Source organism: Uranotaenia lowii, chromosome 3 (genome assembly GCF_029784155.1).
Source record: "Uranotaenia lowii strain MFRU-FL chromosome 3, ASM2978415v1, whole genome shotgun sequence".
NCBI classification, from domain to species: domain Eukaryota; kingdom Metazoa; phylum Arthropoda; class Insecta; order Diptera; family Culicidae; genus Uranotaenia; species Uranotaenia lowii.
In genome coordinates, this window is record NC_073693.1 from 39,241,134 (window position 1) to 39,264,264 (window position 23,131).

Genomic DNA, 23,131 nt, shown 5'->3' on the forward strand with positions numbered 1-23,131 from the left:
TGACAAAAATGACAAAAATGACAAAAATGACAAAAATGACAAAAATGACAAAAATGACAAAAATGACAAAAATGACAAAAATGACAAAAATGACAAAAATGACAAAAATGACAAAAATGACAAAAATGACAAAAATGACAAAAATGACAAAAATGACAAAAATGACAAAAATGACAAAAATGACAAAAATGACAAAAATGACAAAAATGACAAAAATGACAAAAATGACAAAAATGACAAAAATGACAAAAATGACAAAAATGACAAAAATGACAAAAATGACAAAAATGACAAAAATTACAAAAATTACAAAAATTACAAAAATGACAAAAATGACAAAAATGACAAAAATGACAAAAATGACAAAAATGACAAAAATGACAAAAATGACAAAAATGACAAAAATGACAAAAATGACAAAAATGACAAAAATGACAAAAATGACAAAAATGACAAAAATGACAAAAATGACAAAAATGACAAAAATGACAAAAATGACAAAAATGACAAAAATGACAAAAATGACAAAAATGACAAAAATGACAAAAATGACAAAAATGACAAAAATGACAAAAATGACAAAAATGACAAAAATGACAAAAATGACAAAAATGACAAAAATGACAAAAATGACAAAAATGACAAAAATGACAAAAATGACAAAAATGACAAAAATGACAAAAATGACAAAAATTACAAAAATTACAAAAATGACAAAACTGACAAAAATTACAAAAATTTCTCAAAAAACACAAAAATGTTACAAAAATTACACAAAAATTTCACAAAAAATACACAAAAATAACACAAAAAATTCACAAAAGTTACACAAAAATTAGACAAAAATTGCACAAAAATTACAAAAATAACAAAAATAATACAAAAATTACAAAAATTACAAAGGTTACAAATATATTTTGAAAAAAATTACAAAAATAACAAAAAAATGAAACAAAATTTCACAAAAAATCCACAAAAATTATACTTAAATGATAGAAAATATTTCAAAAGATAAAAAAATGACACAAAAGTAACACAAAAATGATTGAAAAATGATAAATAATGCAAAAGTGCACAAAATTGACACAAGAATAAAATTAAAATGATATTAAAATTACATAAAAATAACACAAAAATGAAACGAAAATGTGAAAACAATCGAACAAAAATGATAGAAAGCGATACAAATATGATATCAAAATAATACATAAATGACACAAAAGTGACAAAAAAATGAAACAAACATGACACAAAAATGAAACAAAAATGGCACTAAAATCAAACAGAAATAATACAAGAATGATACAAAATAATACAAACTGACAAAAATGACTTAAAAATGACACACAAATGACACAAAAATGGCATAAAAATAACACTTAACTGACACAAAAATCACATAAAAATGGCACAAAAATGAAACGAAAATGACACAAATTGTATACAAATTGACACGAAAGTGATAAAAATCTGTCCCAAAAGTATCACAAAACTAGACGAAAATGACACATAAATGATAAAAAAATGACACAAAAATTAAACAATAATGACACAAAAAAGATACAAAAATGACACTTAAATATCACAGAAAAAATACAAAAATGATACAAAAATGACACAAAAATGACACAAAAATTATACAAAAATGTCAACAGAAAAATGACACAAAATCGACGAAAAATTATCCAATAATGATACAAAAATTCTTCAGAAATTACAAAAATGACATAATAAAACTCGAAAATGACACAAATAACCAAAAAAAATTTCAAAACCTGACATAAAAAACACTCAAAAATAGCACAAATATCACTCAAAATTGACACAAAAATGACCTAAAAATGAAAAAAAAATTACATAAAAATAATAAAAAAAATGGCATAAAAATGACACAAAAATTACACAAATTGGCACAAAAACAACAAAAAAATGAAATAAAAATGACACAGAAATGATGCAAAAATGACACGAAAATTTCTCAAAAATGACACAAAAATGACACAAAAAAGTCACAAAAATGTCACTGAAATGACACAAAAAATGACACAAAAATGACACAAAAATGACACAAAAATGACAAAAAAATGATACAAAATTTACACAAAAGTGTCATGAAAATGATATAAAAATGACAAAAAATGGTTCAAAAATGAAACAAAAATAATACAAAAATGACAAAAATGTGTTGTGAAAATGAAACACAAATGACTCAAAAATGACAAAAAAAATAATTCATAAAAGACATTTAAGTGACCCAAAAATGACCCAAAAATAAACAAAAATAACACAAAATTGTTAAAAAAAATTAAACACAAATAATGACTTAAAAACGATACAAAAATGATACAAAAATGAAACAAAAATGACACAAAAATGATACAAATAACTCAAAAATGACACAAACTAACACACATTTAACAATAAATAACAAAAAAATTACACAAAAATGACAAAAACTTAAACAATTACCAAAATTAGTTAAAAATGTCCCAAAAATGAAAAAAAATTGCTCAATCCAGAAATGGCCAAATAATTATAAAGTTTTTTTTTTGATAATTCGGAAACGATAAAAAGACAGTAAAATGACACAAAAATGACACAAAAATGACACAAAAATGACCCAAAAATGACCCAAAAATGACCCAAAAATAACCTAAACTTGACACAAAAATGATTAAAAAAAAAGCACAAAAATGACTCAAACATGACACAAATATGACACAAGATTTATATAAAATTGATACAAAAATGACAAAAAAAACTGACCCAAACTGACTTAGAAATGACCCAAATATGACCCAAAACTGACACAAAAAAAGACACAAAAGTGACACACAATTGACATCTAAAAAAATTCAAAAATGGCACAGAAATGACACAAAAATGGCACAGAACTGAAATAAAAAAAAACACAAAAATTACAAAAATGAGTCAGCAATATCCCAAAAAAGACATCAAAATTGCCTAAAACGACCCACAATAACAAATTAAAATTAAATGAAAATTTAAAAAAAATGATTCAAAAATAAAAAAAATGGCACAGAAATGAGACAAAAACGGCACAAAAATCACACCAAAATAACCTTAAACTAACACAAAAATGGTCTTAAAACAAACAAAAAATGACCCAAAAATAACCCGAAAAATGGCCCAAAAATGATCTAAAAATAACCTAAAAAAATTGAAAATTAGCAAAAAGCTGGTTCAAAAATGATCCAAAACATTCACAAAAATGATTTAATTAAGACCTTAAAATGACACAAAAAATGAAGCAAAAACGAAACAAAAAAAACATGAAAATCACTACAAAAATACCCGAAAATAAAACAAAAATAACACAAAAAAATATCATACAGGGACTAAATTGTTACAAAAATTTAAAAAAATGATAAAAATATTGTCCAAAAATCATACAAAAATAACACAAAATGACACAAAAAATAACATAAAAATGACACAAAAGTGATGCACGAAAATGAAACAACAGTGAAAAAAAAATAACAAAAAAAATAAAACAATATTGATAAAACATTAAACAAAAATGATAAAAAATTATACAGAAATGACCTGAAAATGATTCAAAAAGACCCAAAAATGGCACAAAAATGACACCAAAATGATCCAAAAATAATTTAAAATTACACGGAAGTTGTAACAAGAATAGTAAAAAATATGACACACAAATGACTTAAACCACACATATATGACACAATACATACACTTGAAAAGGAGGCGAAGATTACCCAGAAATGTTTTTTTGAAATCCCACAAATAACAGTTTCTAAGGCATTTTACACGAAGACTGAATGTAAGATATTGCTTGAAATATTGAAACAACATTGTTTCGAAAGAAAATTGATTGAATTTATTCAAAAATTAAATTTGTAAGTTCAAACTTTTTTGTTTGTTCAGATTTGAACTCTTAATATGTACTCGTTAGATAACCTTGAATAAACTTTGAATTAAAACCACATGTCTGTATTGAATCTATACAAAATCAATACAAAATTTAAAATATTTGTTTTCTTTCAAAACCTTTCTGTTTGCGCATGTGGGACAAAATATAATTTTGGAATCTTATGAGTTGTAGTCGTATGATCAAAACAAATAAGTTTAAAACTTTAAGAAAAATCAAACTCATTTTAGAATATGTTTTTTTTAAACTGTCTTATTTCTAAGCTAGCCAGCCACAAATCCCAAAGGTGGACTCAATTTAATGATTTCGACCCATATCTCCTTCAATCTACCCTAGCAGCAAATTGACCGGCTGCTGCTGTTGCCTAAAATCGTTTATCTCCATCGATGCTCGTGGAATTTAAAATTTTCCCAAAAGGTAACTTTTATTTACTTCCAACCGACCCGGGCCGGGGAAAAGAATCAACTGCCTAACTAAGAAGCTCGGTCGAAATCGGTCCACCTTTTCGGGGGAAAATCCATTACAATTCATTGGTGCCCTCTAGAGAGAAAGTTGTTTTGTATACGTTTTTCGATTTTTCCAGTGGACTGGCCTGGGCCAGTCAGATCAGGTCCATATTTTTTTCTTTTTCTGTGCCCGTGTATTTAGGCAGTTTTGTCACGCATCGTCGTGCCGCATGCCACCCGGATTTTGGAATTCAACAAGCGCCATCGCTTTTGTGAACTTTCGCCCCTTCCGTTTCCGTCCCCCGGTTTTCATTTTTGTGGGTTGAGAATCGGACGCTTGGCCGATTTTGGATTGCCACCGGGGCAAATGATCAATATTTGGAGAAAAAAGTTTTCTATTTGCAGGTTTCTATTTTTACTCGGAGCCCAACTTAATGATTTTGAGACTGAAAAGTATGGGGGTTTGAAAAAATTGTCGAAAATTGCAGAAAGATACTTTTTCATTTTCTTACATTACAGAATTTTTTGCTCAGTTTAATGGTTTTTTTTTAGAAATTTCATCTACAGTGAATATCTGAAAGATATAATTTTACATCAGTTAACAATTTGAACGATTCCTAGATGTTTTAGTAAATAGTCAAACCAATTTCAGCCAAAAATCAACAAAACGTGCATCGATCAAATTAGCATAAAACTGATTCGCTGTTCAGTTTTTCCCTCTCCTCATTCCTTCAGAAAGTCGAAGGGCTGCCATGCCAACATATATGAACATATGAATGTAAACGTATGCTGATGTTCCATTTCGCAGTCGCCCTCTCCCGAATGAATATTGATTTGATTCCCTTGATTCGTATTCGCTCGATAGAGTACTCAACCGAGCGGAAGAGCAGAAATCGAGAAAAGTGGAGTCTGCTGCACTTGAAGCATGCATAAGAATAGAAACTTGCCGCTCTATCGGTTGCGTAGAAAGTGTATCTGAAGTGATCCAAATCTGGTCCGAAATGGTTTGCTTTCAGCGAGGGTTTCACTGACTGTTTGGGATTTTTGGGTTTTTTTTTTCTTTCAGTTTTGACTTATTCGAGTGATTTGCAAATAAAGATTCTTCACAATTTAACTGCGGTTGATGAATGGCTGATTTTCTAATTAGCTGTAAAAAGATTTTATTTTTTTTTTAATTCCCACAGCCTGAAAATAAATTTTTAATGAGTTTAATCTATAAATGCTGTTAAATTTAAAACAAAAATTCTAAAATTTTAGCCAATCGAATAACATCAAAATGAACTTCTATCCCATTCACGCTTCCGTATAATTAAGGTTTCACTCGTGATTAAAATGAACACAACAATACAATTAACTTAAAACCGACTAATCTTAAAACAAAAAAATAAAGTACTCGGACAAATGGAAACCGAAACTTATTTAAGGCAATAATATTGTGATTCATGATATAAAATTATTTGCAGTTAGAAAAAAAATCCAAAATTCTTTATGAAACTAGGAAGACGGAAATTAAATAACTGTACAGTCTAGTTCAGTCATCAGAAAAGTCTTAATGAAAGATTTTTATGAAATCAAAAATTCGGAAGAAACAGGAAATTTTAGAAGCGATATTTCTAAAGCAAGCTTATTTTCATAAAGCATTGAACGATTTGAAAAATGACAAAATTTCTTAATTATTTATTTATAATGGTTTTGCCTAAAGTGAACTGGATACTTTAAAAATAAGTTAAGAAATATTCTGTTCAAATCAGGCATGGTCCTAGAGCTGGCTTTTCAAAAATCAGGCAATACAAAAGCGATCATTTTCACAGAGAAAAAGGAGAGGCGGAGGTCAGGTGCAAATGAATATACAATATAAGCTGCACACTGTTCTTCTTTTCCCCTTGAATTTTACTGAACAAGAAGAATAATGAAAAATTTAAACAAGTTGTCTTTAAGTGCTCATTTCAATATCCTTCTACACTTATTATACATCCGTTCATAAAACAACCAAATCAATGTTGGTTAAAAAATTGTCGTGGTTTGTATGTCTGCTATTTTTAAATTGGTACTTAAAAAACTCTAATAACCTTGATGATAGATGTAAAAATCAAAGAAAAAATCTTCATTTTTTTCCTGAACGCAAGGCTCAAAACAAAATTTCAATGATTTTCATATATACGTTTGAAAAAGCGAACATATGAGATAAATTTTAGTGAATTATTGCTATAAATTTCGACTGATTGTAAAACTCTGATATTTTACAATTTTGCGGAAATATGTCACTTTTCACCAATAAGGCCGATAATTATTCTGTGGAATATTTTACTAAATCTTGATTTGGACATTTATTGTATTTTTTTGAATATCTGAAACCCAATTCTCGTTAAAAATTGCGGTTTTATATTTATCGATTTATTTCTTTAAAAAAAATCAACGTTCAACACACAACATTCTAATTTAGTAGAAAACAAGATTGTCAAAATCAGTTTCTGAAGTATAATGCTTCTGGAACCTCATTTGAATTGATTTGATTTTGAATTTAAAGTATTCATACAAAATTATCAATTTTAATATTACTGAAACGAATAAAATAGTTACAAATAAGTAACAAATTTTTCAAGATAGTGAAAACCCGTTTTTTTTCGTCAAGTAGGAACCTGCACCTAATTCCAGTAGTATTGATCAAAAACCATTAAAATATTTTCTGAATGATTAGGATTGTTTATTGCCTTGTTGATACAATAATAAATTTAACATCTTTTTTGAAGATTGAAAGATAACATTATGTATAACTATTGCTAACATCATAAAAAAAAGATTTAGTGGAATATTTCATACGGAAAGTTTTGATCTATTTCACAAATTTGTTAAAAACTGAAAAGCATTTTCACTTGTGCATTAAAAAATATTCAAGTTAGATTATGGTTCCAAATGTCTTCTTAACTCCCGTATTTTACAAAATGGAGAAACATTCTTACGGCATTTTTTTTCTTTCCCAGAAGTCATGGAAAATAATCACAATCTTCAAGAAAATTGATCGTTAAGTTAAAATCTTTTTCTCTTAATCTTTTTGATATTTTACACCTTTGCACTTTGGCACAAATTTTGTCAATGAATTTTTACTTTGTATTTTCAAAAGCTATACCGAAAAAAAAACTAATGGAAAAAAATACAAATTTGCTTTCAGTAACCCTAAACCAGTCAAAATCAATTTCCAAATTCTTTGCTCCGAAGATCTGTGATTTTTTTTTACTTTTGTAAAAATGGTTAATGAAGAACTTTGATTCTGGAGTTGAATTTAAATACCGATCGTTAAACACCAATTCCTTGAAATTGCAACAGGTTTTATAAATACTTTTTATTCCATTTTGTCTCTAAAAGCTCATAGAGAACGCAAAAGTTATAACACGCAATCTCTTCTTTCGTTTTATTGTTATTGATGATTTAAAAAAAATTCTTGAAAGAGAATCTGTAATGTGATTCAGAACCTCAATTCTTATTTTGCAATCCAATCTTGAAATCCTTGTAAACGCAAATGAAAATAGCACTGCTTTAGCTTTTCAAATGAGTAAAATAAGGCATCCGATATGACTTTGTAAACACAATGATATCAATAAACGCTGCTAGTGTGCTTCGATGAAATGTTAAAATTTGAAGTCGTTGCTTCTATGTATCTTTTAACATTTTTTTTCTATCAGAAAATACTTGAATTTTGTTACAGACTTGCATGGCTTTTTCTGGTGCTCCAGTTTTGCTTGATTTATAAAGAAAAAGCCAAAATATGTTAGCCTGGAAACGTTCAAGGAAAATATGGAAATGCTTTCTGTAGATTGGAGAAAACAGCAATGAATCGGATTTAACTGCTCATTCAGTTTTATGCAATTTGAAGTTACGATCACACTTCAAATGTAAGAGGCAAAGTGAAATAGCATAAATATGCTAAAGATTAAGAATAAGAACAAATTCAAAGAGCAGCCCAAAATACTGAAAAGACTTACAGTAGCTGTTTTACGACTATTAACAATTCGAAATAGCAAAAATAAAATTAACAAGCAGCTCAACAGTTAATACTGGTGAAAATCTATGACATTCAACCAGTCTGAAAAAAATACTCATTGGATTCCAATATATCGTAGTAGGTATTTTTGGAACTTTAACAAATCTTGCGCTAGGATTCAAAAAAATTAAATAAAAAACGAAAAATCCAATCATTCATACATTCACCAGAAAAATTTATATAAGAAAATCAATGCTATATACAATTGTCGTTTACCTTCAAAAACATAAAACCGTATACCCCTTACAAATTTTACAAACCATTTTCAAAAGACGGCTTTAAACTGAGATATTTAAAGTTAAATATATAACAAAGTTAACAAAAATGGTTTCAGATGGTCTGTAATCAAAAATTAGCCAATTGAATGCTGAATGGTCCTTTTTGGTAATTTTCACATATTGAAGAAAAAAAGTCGGTCCTCCAAACTCAAACAGCCGTAACTAGCAAATCCTGGGCCGAATTTCACCAAATAACTATTTTTGAGTTATTCACAGTGTCGAATTTGAATTATCTGGTTATTAATCTTCTGTACACTTTAGAAATTTGGGCCATGTAATAAAATGTAAAGGCAACATTATTTGGAATTTTTTTTTCACAAATGTGTCCACCTGCGCCTAAATTTACACAAGCAAATTGTTATGAATTTTTGAAGTTTCAAATTCTTCATTTCAGGAAGATAACAAATTTGAAAAAAAAATGAAAAAGGTTGTACGACTGAAATAGTTTAAACATTTTTTGACATACAATGCATCGCTTTCAGTAAATTTTCCATATGAGCGAACAATTTTATTAGTAGGCACTTCAGAAGCGTAGGACTTCCACTGGCAGTCTCACTTTCTCATCTTTCTTTTAAACATGTTTGCTACTATTTTATGTTTACAAAATCCTATTATGTTTTTGTTTCCAAAAGTAAAGAAATAACAACAGATATGTTTGACATTGAAATAGCGAAATCATTTTTTTCTCAATTTGACATCCTTTGGTTTTGTATATCGTTCATGTTAAAAATGATTAAAAAGAACCAAAAAATATTTTTAATATCAAGGGTTAAAATTTGTTTGCGATTACTTTAAATAATCTTGTTGTACAGATTGCATCCAAAAACCCCATTTTTTAACTGTGTTTTATATTGCGAAACTTACTGGACGATTTGAGAAGATACATTCAAATTTCTGAATATCACAAAATAAAATTATTCAAAAATTAGAATTTAACATACTGAAAATCAGCTCAAATCGAACGAGCTTGGCTTTTGAAAACTAATAAAAGTTTCGTTGTCCACTCGCACACAACATAAGTTTTTCTGGTTTGGAAATATTTCTACTAATATGTTTTAATTAGAAAAGGTAATGCGGAGCATGTTCGACAAAAACACATATAAAATTATGAAAAAAAACTCATAATATTATTCACAGTTTTCAAACATCTTAAACAGAAAGGTTGTCCGAATTTTTTCAGCACGTATACCAGCTGGACAAATCCGGGCAATTTCATTAAAAAACCTGATAGAAGTCTGGCGACCCAAAATCCGGGCAAAATCCGGATGAATTTTATCAAAACCTAGAGATTATTCAACAAAAATCAAGAAAAAAACTTGAAAAAAAAATTGTTTCATCAAAACTCATCGACAGATTTTCAAACGTATTCTAGCCTTTCATAAAACCTTTCATGATTATTTTTATAAAACTTATATAAAAAATTTCGTTCTGGAGTCATAAGTAAACAATTTTACAACACAATTTTGTTTTCAATAAAACTTTACAAAATCTGGTTATTTTTCAATGAAATCGGGGCAACCGGCCGGGCCGAACTATTCCCAAATTTTTTATTTAATATTCGGCAAACCCAGATAAAACCGGGCAATCTGGCAACTTTAATATACAGCAAATGTTCATATTGTTTTAAAATACATTTTTAAATGTATGAAAGTTCACTATTACGAATTTTTGTGTAATTTAAGTTTTTTTTTCATATTCGTGGGAAAACCATATATTCAGAATCATAATCAAAACATTCAAATAAATCTTTGATTTGAGACTTGGAAAAATAATCTTACCTACACACATATAAAAAGTGAAATAAAAATAAGAACTTCTTATAGAGTATCAAAATCGAAATTTTGTTTTCCTGAAGAGATTTCAAAATAATGAATTAGATTCTGAATCGAAGTAATGTTTCTTATGCAACAATTTCTCTCACTCTTAGTATATCATCATCAAAAGTTAGTTATAAAATTTGAAAGAATAACGTAAATTAAATTATAAATTACTATTTAAATTTTAAAACCAATGGAAATAATTTCTTTTTTCAAATCCATCCAAATGCAGCTACAAAACAGCTAATTCTTCTCTAGACTTCTAAATTCAAGTAAGAGCATTGAAACACAGGAAATTCCAGCAACTTAAGAGGATTGTGTGAGTATTTTAACTATTGCGGTTATTAAGAGTTTTAAGCGCTTAGACGGGATAATAAGTATTTAATTATGCTATTTTAAAATGAAGGAACTAAAGCTACACATGTTCACGAAGAGAACAAGGGTAATTCATTAACACTTTTCCGATATGCAAGAAGCGTGAGAGCTAATTTTTTCTCTGAATTTTAAATTAAAAATTAGTTTTTTATATGCTTTTTTACGGTATACCTTTTGAAATAGAGCACTTTTTTTGGTAAAAGTATAAATTATTACAAAGGTTTGGAAAATAAAGGCTTTAACGTAATGATCAATTCTCCCGGAACCTTGAATAAATTTGTTATTTTTGCCCGTTACGGGAATTGTGAACTCATTTCAATCCAAAATAAATCTTGTTTATCATTTGAGCTAAAGCTTAAACGTTTTGCTCTTCAACAAAGTTTTAAAATAGATTTAAATTTTCAGTAACTATCAAAAATTTAAGTGTACAAAATTCCCATCTGTAATATCAGAAATCTTTTTAATTTTCTTGAAATTGCAAAAAAACCATAATTAAAAAGCATAAAAAAGGTTTCATTTGGCTTCATCCATCAAGATATAGCGGTTTATACAAAAATACGAAATAAGATTGGCTGGGATAATAATATAAATAACTTGAAAAATTTATTCTATTCAAGATCAGATCATCCATAGCAAATCAAACAACTTCGGGACCGGCAAATGTGTGCTTTCATATAACCTGGTTTTTCCCATTTCATTTTTTTTCCTAAAATTTTGCCAAAAAGCTCTAGTTTTATGGCAGAAGTGATGGAACATATTCGCGGAAAATGCGATTTTTTTTTCATCAAAATAAAGCTTTCAAATTTGTAAGCGCTGGCACGTGCCTGCTAAATGAAGCGACTCTAGTTCATAAATGGCGACCGTTAAAAATTTAAGCTCGTCACCTGTTCAATATTTAGCAAATTTTCATAAATAAGGAGTGTATTCGAAAAAAATTGCTACACTTTGCTCTGTGAATAATTTTTGAATGCATGGATGGAATTTGATAAAATTTTCAGTAAGCTAATTAGTAATACTATGTGTACGTGTGCAAAATGTCGTGACAATTCGTCAAGTGATTTTTGAGATAGCGTTAAATACAGACATTAATTGACAAATTTTTTTGGGCAGTGTCGAAAAAAGTTCAGAAAAGTCCCAGTGGGAGATCCAAAGATAGCTGGAAATCAACTATTTGACCAAAATTAATGAAGTTAATTGTTCAAGGAGTTCTAGAAGATCTAACAGTAAGTTAAAATTTGAATAAAGCGGATATCATTGATTGCATAATGTTAAGGAATGTGAAGGGTTTTATCAGGCGCAATCCAAAACTTTCGATGGGTGAAGTGATAGGAAAGGTAAAGTTATTAGACTGGCTCATGTAGTTGACTAATAAACAGGGTTGACTTCATTTCTAGAAGGTAGAAAAGCTGCCTACCGCTGAAATAAACAAAATACGGTGGTCAAATCGTGCGCAAAATATTTAAACCGCTAGTGGGGAGAAATTCTGAAAAAATCATAATGGACAGCAAAACGAACTCCTAAGCGGGTACCTGGCAGGATTCCAGCCAGAAACTTTTCGTTGACAAGTCTCGTCATTATTTTCTGGAGTTAAAATGTACTCACAAAACAAAGGTTGATTTTTTTTAATACACTCATTATACGTGAATCTAGGATAACTTAAAACAGTTGATTATTATTTTTTTAATTTTTTTTTATTTAAATAAAGAGCATTGAAGCATTTCTCCGTTTTATAATTCAAACAGACTGACTTCATTTGTATTGATTAGTTTTTAATCGAAAATTCGCAACACAAAGCCTAGATTCTATCACCATATTCTACTTTTATTATAAAAGAAGCAGTTTCATCTCTACCAGGTCAAGTTAAAGTCCCGGCAAAAGCGGCCCGCCCACACACGCTTTTGTGTCGGCGGACCCGAAATCCAATAAAATAAAATGAAGGAAGGGTTCATTTCCGATCGGCATCGATTATGTCGTCCCTCTTCTACTTCCTGATCTGATCTGGATGTCGCCTGCATGCATGCTGCTGGTTGGCTAAAAGTGGGCTACTTTTACTGGTGCCAAATAGAATTCTCCTCCATCAGTTTAACAATTGGATGGCACTAGGAAGAGGACGGATGGAGAATATTTATAGATTGCAGGAAGAAATAAATATCGAGGGGATGGCATCTATGAATTAAAGATGACGTTTGGTAATTGGAATTTCTTTTAGGGAAAATTCACTTCACCTAGAATGAAAATGTTCTTTCTATATGTTCGATTCATTTAATTATATTTAAGTACTAACACAAGGATAAGATATACCTCAATTTATTTGGCTCCTCTGGATTGGCATCAATAATTTGTTTTAAGCTAACAATTGTCCCAAAGAGTATAAGTTAAGTATCAACCCTGTAGTTTATGATTTGATTTTATTTCGTTTTATTTTTCATTCTTTTTATATGTTGCAATGCACCACCGCTAATTGTACACACCACAACACCAAAACCACAACAAACCCGGTACGAAAATGCACACCAAAAACCCCAACTATAAACAAACAAAAAACAACCCAATTATACGAAAAAAAAAACAACATCAGGAGCTAGACGACTCGAGCAGTCCGATTTACGACGAAGATGAACTCCTGGCAGACGATGACCGGAGCGATATTTTCTCCGACAACATTCTGGTAAGTATGTTAGAGTTTGGTGAAAAACCGAAGGAAAAAAAAGCCGAGAAACAATATGCCCAGAACATAAAAAAACAATACTCAAATGCATTTCTATATAGCATCAACACAAAAACACGAATAAATGAAATTTGTCAAAAGAAAAAAAGTCACAAAAAACTGAAGAGATATTTTGTTTGTGTGTTTATGTTCCTCGACAATCTTCTCTTTGTTACGCAGCACGCTTCACAATTGCACACACCATTTTTTTGTATTCTTTTTCTGTTCATGTACATGTACGTATGTGTATGTGTGAAACCACAATCTTTTGTTGACATTTTAATCTCTGTTGTTTGGTTCCTTCAACCATTCATTTAGCCCGAGCGAGCGAAAACATCCTGAAGGAAGCCGGGCGGATGAGTTTTGATAAAAGTTTAATTTCAATTATCTACTGACACATACACGAACAAAAAAAGGAACCAAAATGTATAAACTGTATGAAGATACCTACTGATGCTGCTGTTGGGGAAATGAGGAGATAAAAATGATGGTTGGAAGTTTTTGGGATTAAGAAGCATTTCCCAAAAAAATGATTACCGTTTTTTTTTCGATGTTTAAAAAGTTTACCAAATTTACAAAACTTCTCACTTTAACACAGACCAAAATAATAAAAAAAAAGATTTTTTTTCAAGTTCAAGAAAATTTTCGAGTCTGACGGGATTTGAAACCACACATTCGACTTATGAACTACTGCTTAACCGAATGAACTAATTCTCAATATCAACTTATCTTGTTTATATAAAAAATAATTCTCTTGATAACTATAGTTTTATAAAGGTCATTTTGAATTTCAAACTGTCATTTATAAATTATCTGACATTTCCAAATTATCGTTTTACCAAAGAAGCTTCAACACGAATGTCGGTCCTCCAACGATGATATCTTCCTAGCCCAAGGAATGTTAGAAGTCAGAACGTTAATTGAATAACGACATATCCTTTTCCGTGACTGGCTGCTACCGTGGACCCCGTCCTGACTTCCTTGTCAGGCTAGAAATACGCCTTATCATCCATCATTCACTGTCGCGGAACGCCTAAAGGGGGCTGTTATGGCAAGGTGGATTTACTGTACATATCTATGAGGGTATAGGTTTATGTGCGTGTCATTTTTGTGCTGTTGATGGACCTTTCCGTGGATGTTCTGCGAAGCTTGGACGTGATGTGTAATATTGGATGTGTAAAAAGATAAATGTTGGCTTCCCGGATACGAAGATTGTCTAAACATTATGCATTTGAAAAATCAACTATACTTAACAATTCTCATACTAGTTAGTACAAACAAATAAAGAGCAAGATATTTTGATTCGGCTTTGCGTTGAGCTTGCATTGTCAGTTCAAATCTGAATGAAAAATTCAGTTTCTATCAAAACCAACCACAATATATGGAAAAAAAGTAATACGAAATGCGTCAAAGGTCTTGGTGTATTCAATTTACACTTTCAATGATAGCGCAAGAAATAAATATTTCAGTTGAACAAGGATTTTCAAAGAAGTTAAAGAACCGAATATATATTAGTATGAAATCTTCCTGAAGACTTTTTTATACTTTCAAAGTTTTGGAGTGTATTTTATCGAAAGTATTAATTATTATAGCCTAGGCGATAACAGTGTTTTTAAGTAGGTATAATATTATAACTTAAAACGTTCCTTCAAAAAAAGAAGAGAATTTATATTGTTTTCCAGAGCAAAACTCTAAAAGTGTTTCAGTTTTCATGTTGGCCACAGAACCGGCCACATTTAGTCCCAAAACCAGGAAAGTTAAAAAAAGAAAAGCGAAGTTCAGATTTGGTTCCAAGATCAGGGATTTAACAAAAAATTCAAAATTCAGAATCATAATCAAGTCGGAATTTAAGCAGTTCAAAACATGTGTAAGAGAATATCATAAATTTCGAAATTTATTAACTACTCTGGTCTCTCTTCAATTATCTCCTAATAAAAAAAACTCACTAAGTTTCGCGGAACCTAGAGTTCAACACAGCCTCGAAGAATAAGATGAGAAATTTAGAATGTTTCTTAACATTTGTTTGTTTAAAAAAACCAACACGGGGTCCAATTAATTTCTTTTAAGTTGTGCTTTCAAAATAAGCTTTCAATTACTGGTTATAATTTACCCGAAAATATTCTAAAAAATTTCTTAACACACTTTTTTAAGCTTGAATATATGTTAAGATTTCTTTGAAAATTTCGAATAAACTGATTTCTAACCTGATTCGTGACAAGAACTGAAATAAAATTTAGAAAATTCCAAGGAAAATTCACTCAAAATAGTCATTTAAATTTCTATCGACACTGTAAAGAATGTTTAAGAGTTTTTTTTATTAGGGTGTGTTTACGTCAGTAGAAAACACTATGTAAATTCTTTGAAAATGGTCAAATGATTCAACATTGCATGATACTTACCTCAATATCATATTTGTGTTTTTAAAGAAAAATTTAAGAATAAATACTTGAATTTGAAGTTAAAAAACCCATGGCAACAAAAAAAAATATTGCAAAAAAATAAATTATTTTTACATATTTCTGTTCGATAGCTCATGGCAGCAAAATTAACGATTATCCGTTGGCCGGAGTGTTGAGAGCTGATTTTGACTAATTTAAGGTCGACAAATACGTAGTTTGATTTTTTTATTAGTCAGCTCTAGTTTTTGAGATTCAAGTGTTAACTTGAGAAGTTTTATCGGAACATTTTAGAACATTTCTAAGATACTCAAATCGAAGGTTTCGAATCAATGATAAACTTTATCGAAGACCTTGAGTAGTTGAAACTTCATTGTTTCTCAACATTGTTTCTTTGAAACTAGACTAGCCAGGTAATATTTTAATCCTCTATCAAATGGAGGGTAATAAAGAGATTCGAAATCTTTTTTTTTGTTTTTTTTATAGAGGTGGCTAGCGAAGTAGATAATGTGCAACTCGAGACCCCATACACCCAACCTTCGGGTAGTGGTCATATCACCTCTTGTCTGCAACTCCGATTCTCTACCTCCCCGTGGTGCTAGCTGGGGTGCGAGTAACCTTAGCGGAGATCGGAAACCCAACCCCGGTGGATGCTTTGGTCGCATGCAGACTGAGTCAGGGGGCTTTGTACGCGTCTGTTCTCCATGTTAGGGGCGGCGTGCGGAGTGCAACAACGTCCTGGTGGTGTTCGGGACCCAAAACAGCAACATCACGACGGTCCTCCTGCGAGATAGTGGGGTTAGCTGCGGGCCCTGCGAGCCTGTGACTACAAAAAACATAAACAACGAACAACGAACAACAAATTTCGGATGGAAATCGGCAAAGACCCACGCGACGAAAAGGGACTAGCGATTGGAAACTTGGAACATGGAACTGTCGATCTCTAAATTTTGTGGGCAGTACCCACGTGCTCTCCAACGAATTGAAGAGCCGCAAATTCGACATCGTAGCGCTGCAGGAGGTATGCTGGAAGGGCTCCACGGTACGAACGTATCCAGATGGTCGTGCCATCTACCAGAGCTGCGGCAACACACACGAGCTTGGAACAGCTTTTATAGTGATGGGAAAGATGCAAAAGCGCGTGATCGGGTGGTGGCCGATCAACTCACGAATGTGCCGGTTGAGAATCAAGGGCCGGTTCTTCAACATCAGCATCATCAACGTGCACAGCCCTCACCTCGGAAGTACCGGTGACGACAAAGACGAATTCTACGCGCAGCTGGAGCGTGAATACGACCGTTGCCCAAAACATGATATCAAGATCGTCATCGGGGAAGAATTCAAACCGACAATTGGAAGGTTCAGTGCGCACCAGCTGACCAACGAAAACGGCCTCAGACTTATTGATTTCGCCGCCTCCAAACGAATGGCCGTACGTAGTACCTTTTTTCAGCACCGCCTCCCACACAAGTACACCAGGAGATCACCGTACCAAACTCAATCACAGATCGACCACGTTTTGATCGACAGCCGGCACTTCTCGGACAACATCGACGTCAGATCCTGTCGGGGCGCCAACATCGAGTCGGACCATTATCTGGTGATGGTGAAGATGCGCCCAAAACTCTCCGTAGTGAACAACACGCGAAACCGGCGCCCGCCTCGGTTAAATATCGCGCGACTGAAGCAACCTGAGGTCGCGGCAAACTACGCGCAATCGGTCGAAGCAGCGCTGCCGGCAGAGGGCGAGCTTGACGAAGCCCCTCTCGAGGACTGTTGGGATACCATCAAAACAGCCATCAACAGTGCTGCGGAGAACGTCATCGGTTATGTGGAGCGATCTCGACGGAACGACTGGTTCGACGAGGAGTGTAGGAGGGTGATGGACGAAGAAAATGCCGCGCGGGCGGCAGTAGTGCAAAGAGGCACCCGTCGAAATGTGGAAAATCACCGACAGCGGAAGAGGCAGCGAGTCCGACTTTTCCAGGAGAAAAAGCGCCGCCTGGAGGAGGAGGAGCTCGAGGAGCTGGAGCAGCTGCATCGTTCCCAAGAAACACGAAAGTTCTATCAGAAACTCAACGCATCCCGCAAAGGCTTCGTGCCGCAAGCCGAAATGTGCCGGCATAAGGACGGGGGTATCCTGACGGAAAATCGTGAGGTGATGAAAAGGTGGAAGCAGCACTTCGATGAACACCTGAACGGCGCACATGCAGGAGATCAAGACGGTGGGGGAAGGTACATCGCCGGCGTAGCCAACGACGAAGACGAGCCACTCCCAACGATGAGTGAAGTTAAGGAAGCCATTCGCCAGCTGAATAGAAACAAGTCGGCTGGGAAGGATGGCATCGCAGCTGAACTCATCAAAATGGGCCCGGACAGGTTGGCCGATTGCCTACACCGGTTGATAATCCGGATCTGGGACATAGAACAGCTACCGGAGGAGTGGAAGGAGGGGGTAATATGCCCCATCTACAAGAAGGGCGACAAATTGGACTGTGAGAACTACCGAGCGATCACTGTCCTCAATGCCGCCTACAAAGTGTTGTCCCGAATCCTACTCCGCCGCCTAACGCCACAAGCAAACAGATTCGTGGGAAGTCATCAGGCCGGCTTCATGGAGGGACGGTCTACGACGGACCAGATATTCACATTACGGCAAATCCTCCAAAAATGCCGTGAACACCAAGTCCCTACGCACCATCTATTCATCGACTTCAAAGCCGCATACGACACGATCGACCATAACGAGCTATGGAAAATCATGGACGAGAACGGCTTTTCCGGGAAGCTGGTCAGACTGATCAAGGCGACGATGGATGGAACGCAGTGCTGTGTGCGGATTTCGGGTGAATTGTCGAGTTCATTCGAATCGCGCAGGGGGCTTCGACAAGGTGATGGTCTATCCTGCATGATGTTCAACGTGGCCCTAGAAGGTGTTATTCGACGAGCGGTGGACGAAATGCGGGGCACGATTTTCAACAGATCCAGTCAACTTATCTGCTTTGCCGATGACATTGATATAGTCGGCAGATCATCTGCGGCGGTGGAGGAGATCTACCGCAAACTGAAACGCGAAGCAGGAAGGATTGGGTTAATGATTAATACGTCCAAGACGAAGTACATGCTGGCCTGCGGATCCGAGACCGACCGAACCCGCTTGTCCAGTAATAACAAGGTCACGATCGACGGCGACGAGCTGGAGATAGTCGAAGACTTTGTCTATCTCGGCTCACTGGTGACCGCAGACAATGACACCAGCCGTGAGATCCGGAGGCGAATTATCAGCGGAAGTCGTGCCTACTATGGACTCCACAAGCAACTGCGGTCGAGAAGACTTAGCCCTCGCACGAAGTGTAACCTGCATATGACGCTCATTAGACCGGTTGTTCTCTACGGGCACGAGACTTGGATATTGCTCGAGGAGGACCTGCGTACACTCGGATTATTCGAGCGACGAGTGTTAAGAACCATCTTTGGCGGCGTACAGGAGAACGGAGTGTGGAGGCGAAGGATGAACCACGAGCTCGCGCGCCTCTACGGCGAACCCAGTATCCAGAAGGTGGTGAAAGCTGGCCGGATACTCTGGGCGGGACATGTTGCGAGAATGCCGGACGACTGCCCTGCAAAACAGGTGTTCGCTACGAATCCGGTAGGAACAAGACGAGCGGGGGCGCAACGAGCGAGGTGGTTAGACCAAGTGGAGCGTGATCTGGCGAACGTGGGGTGCCCGAGAAATTGGAGAACGGTTGCTATGAACCGAGTGAATTTTAGGAATTATGTTCGTCAAGTTATGTCGTAAGACGGAATACTATGTAAATAAAAATAATTTTTATAGAGGGTTGTTGGCTTATAAGTTATTAATGATACATTTCACTCAACACTTAGTAATTTTTAAAATTTAAACCCAATATCTCCACTGCCAACTAGAAATTTACTGAATCTGACAAATGATTCGAATTCAGTATGGCAATATTAGTTTTTAAACAAAGTTTTTACAGATTCGAAAACGTACATATCTTAATTTTATTGTAATCTGTAATTTGTAACTTGGCATATAGTTTCAGAAAATTTGTCTCTTTGTTTTTTTAAATATTATTTGTCTACTTTTCATCTTAGTTTTTGGACCAATTCTTAAAGTTCTTAAAGTTATAGCTTAGATAAGTATGTGTTTGCAGAAATTTATAAGATTGGTTTTCCTGATACATGGATGTTTATAAATAAAAACATTAAAAAATATATAATAGCTTTGTCATTAACCGGAACAGTTATTTTTCATAGTTTGACCCCAAGAAACTGACTCAAAATAAAAATATGTGTTGAACGATTAACATTTTCTTTTTCACTGAAATCAAATTCTTTTTTTCTGCATAACAAAGCTAAACCTCTTCTGAATGAGTTATGAAAAAGTTGAACTTTTTTTTTTGATAGACATATGTTTTTTTATCAGTAAACATGAAAATTAATCCATCGGGCTTGCCAAGTTTATAAGCAAACTAGCTGATCCCATACGAACTCCGTTTCGCTTTCAACTTGGAATATGTCATGAACAGTTTGCATGAAAGTCAATTGCCAAGCATTTTCCAGATGCACTTTTGAATTCATTGTTAAGTAATAATTGCAAAAATATTGGACGATCATTATGTCTGTCGTCTGCTACTAAATTTGAAATCAGGAATCAATTGACCGTTCCAAAAAAACCCGTGTATAAATTTCGACTCAATCGTTGCATAACAACGCAATTATTGCCAAAAAGCTAAACCCCTCTTATACAATATTTGATATCTGAAATCGATTACCCTTCCCTCAAAACTCCCGTGTGCCAATTTTCAAAGCAATCCATTGCATAATAACGTCAATATTGCTAAAAACAATGAACAATTAATCTATATGGACGACCCCTTTCGTCGACCCCTGGCAATATATTTGACATCTGAAATCGATTGCCTGTCCCTGAAAACTACCGTGTGCAAATTTTCATCCCAATCCGATGTATAATATCAACGATATAGCAAAAATATTGAAAGGTTAATATGGACGACTCCCTTTGCCAACCCTGTACACTGAATTTAATACCTGAAATCCATTGCTCGTCTCTCAAAACTCTCGTATACCAATTTTCATCTGAATCCGATGTATAATAACGACATTATCGCATCAACAGTGAGTAGTTAATATGGACGACCCCTTTGGCCGACCCCTGATTTTAGTTTGGATAAGTGAAATCAGTTGTTTGTCCCTAATAACTTCTACGTGTAAATTTTCATCCCAATTCGATGTATAAAAACGTCAATATCACTAAAATACTGAAAATTAAATATGGACGACCCCTTTCGCCGGCCCCTTACACTGAATTTAATACCTCAAATCGATTGCACGTCACTCAAAACGATCGTGTACCAATTTTCATCTGAAAACTATGTATAATAACGTCAATATCGCAAAAACAGCGAACAGTTAATATAGACGACCCCTTTGGACGATTCCGTACACAAAATTTGACATCTGAAATCGATTTTTCGTCTTTCAAAACACTCATGTGCAAATTTTCAACACGATCCGACAAAAAATAACGCCAATATCGCGAAAACATTATTTGTCTTGTATGGACGACCCCCTTCAGAAGGGGTCATCCGAAAATCTAAAAACATTTTTCATCCTTGCTGGTCCCAATGAGCATCCATGCCAAATTTTAGACCTCTAGCTCTTAAGACGACTGAGTCTATAGAGGACAAACAAACAAACAAACATACAGAAATTGCTTTTTATATATAGGGGAGAATGAGGATACTTGATCCCTGGGGATACTTGATTCCTTAGCTATATCTCGAGACTGGAATGTCTTACAAAGATCAAATGTTCTAGAAAAATGTGCCAAAATGAGCAAAATAACAATGCTTGCAGTTTAAATTTGTTTAACAAAATAATTGTTTGAAAAATTGAACTTTGTTTGAAAAATTTCACAAAATGTAACTTGAAGATCTTTTTTCATCACTTTAAAATGTTCCTTACATGGGAAAATTATGAAAAAAATATTTGTTCCAATGTATCAATCGTTCGAGCGTAAAATGAACTTCATAATGCCATATTTTCAAAGCAATGGAAAACTCTCAACTTTTTTCAGAAAAAGTTTTCTAAAATGTTGATTATGGGTACAATCGATCCCCTAGAATTGGGTACAATTGATCCCCCTTCCAAACGGCATATTCTTGTTCTGAATTGATCGTTATGATTGCTGATTACGAAATTACTAATATTTATCCAAAAACTAATATTTATCAAATAATTGTCTAAAGAAAAGAGCAAAAATAATTATTTTTTTCTAAATTATAAAAAATTGCGCCTTTAAGTATGCAATGTTGTTAGCGTTGAGACAAAGTTATAGAATTTTCTTCTTATGTCTGCTATAAATTGTGAAATGAGAACAAACATGACCGAAATAGTCAATTAACATTCTATCTTGGGGTTTTGTTTGATTTTTATACAAGGATTAGGGCTTCCTGAATAAAAGATCAAGTCTCCTTCAATAGGGGATCAAGTCTCCCCTAACTTCAGAAAAATCGCATTTTTTTTACTCCCACGAAAATGCTTCTAGCTCTTCAACGGGTTCAAGTATCGTTCTAATTTTTGGAGCATAGAAACTTGAAGTTACAAGCTGTCAGAAAATGTCAAAGACGGCGAGTTGCTAAATTTTTCCAAAAAGATATGGTGAAAATAAGAAAAGGGGATCAAGTATCCCCACTCTCCCCTATAGATTCGGAAAATCCCTTTGGAAATCCAATAATTGACCTACAAGAAGTGCATCTTCACAAATAATTACATATTAACGACCATGCCAAATGACGGAAAATTTCTTATGAAGTAGTTCGTGAACTGTACTTTTGCAGGCAAAAAAAAAACAGTACTCATCAGAAAGTATAACTTTTGGATAATGTTTTCAGTATCTAAAAGTTAACTTTTTAGCACTGAATTGCATAACAAACAATAATAATAACGTTCAAATATTTCATTTGCTTTTCCTCAATTATTGGCTTTCTCAATTCTTTACTGAATTCTAAAGAAAATCTTTTTAATACTAAGCTAATCCAGAAGACAAGTTGGGTCAAGTGAGGTTATTATGAACAAAGGTCATTCTTTTTTGTTCTTGTATCTGTTCATAA

At 33.4% G+C, this 23,131-nt stretch overlaps 1 protein-coding gene across 14 annotated transcripts in view; it reads left to right on the top strand.

The window, feature by feature from the left end:
* Positions 1 to 23,131, top strand: part of LOC129754131 (collagen alpha-1(XVIII) chain) — an 875,414-nt gene that overhangs the window by 571,471 nt on the left and 280,812 nt on the right. For 9 of the 14 annotated variants that reach the window (XM_055750000.1, XM_055749999.1, XM_055750002.1 and 6 more), the window contains exon 7: positions 13,450 to 13,539. The exons of the other annotated variants lie outside the window; for them this stretch is intronic. In XM_055750000.1, coding sequence (XP_055605975.1) covers positions 13,450 to 13,539 — 90 coding nt within the window. The remainder of the gene's footprint in view (positions 1 to 13,449; positions 13,540 to 23,131) is intronic. 14 annotated transcript variants of the gene reach the window in all.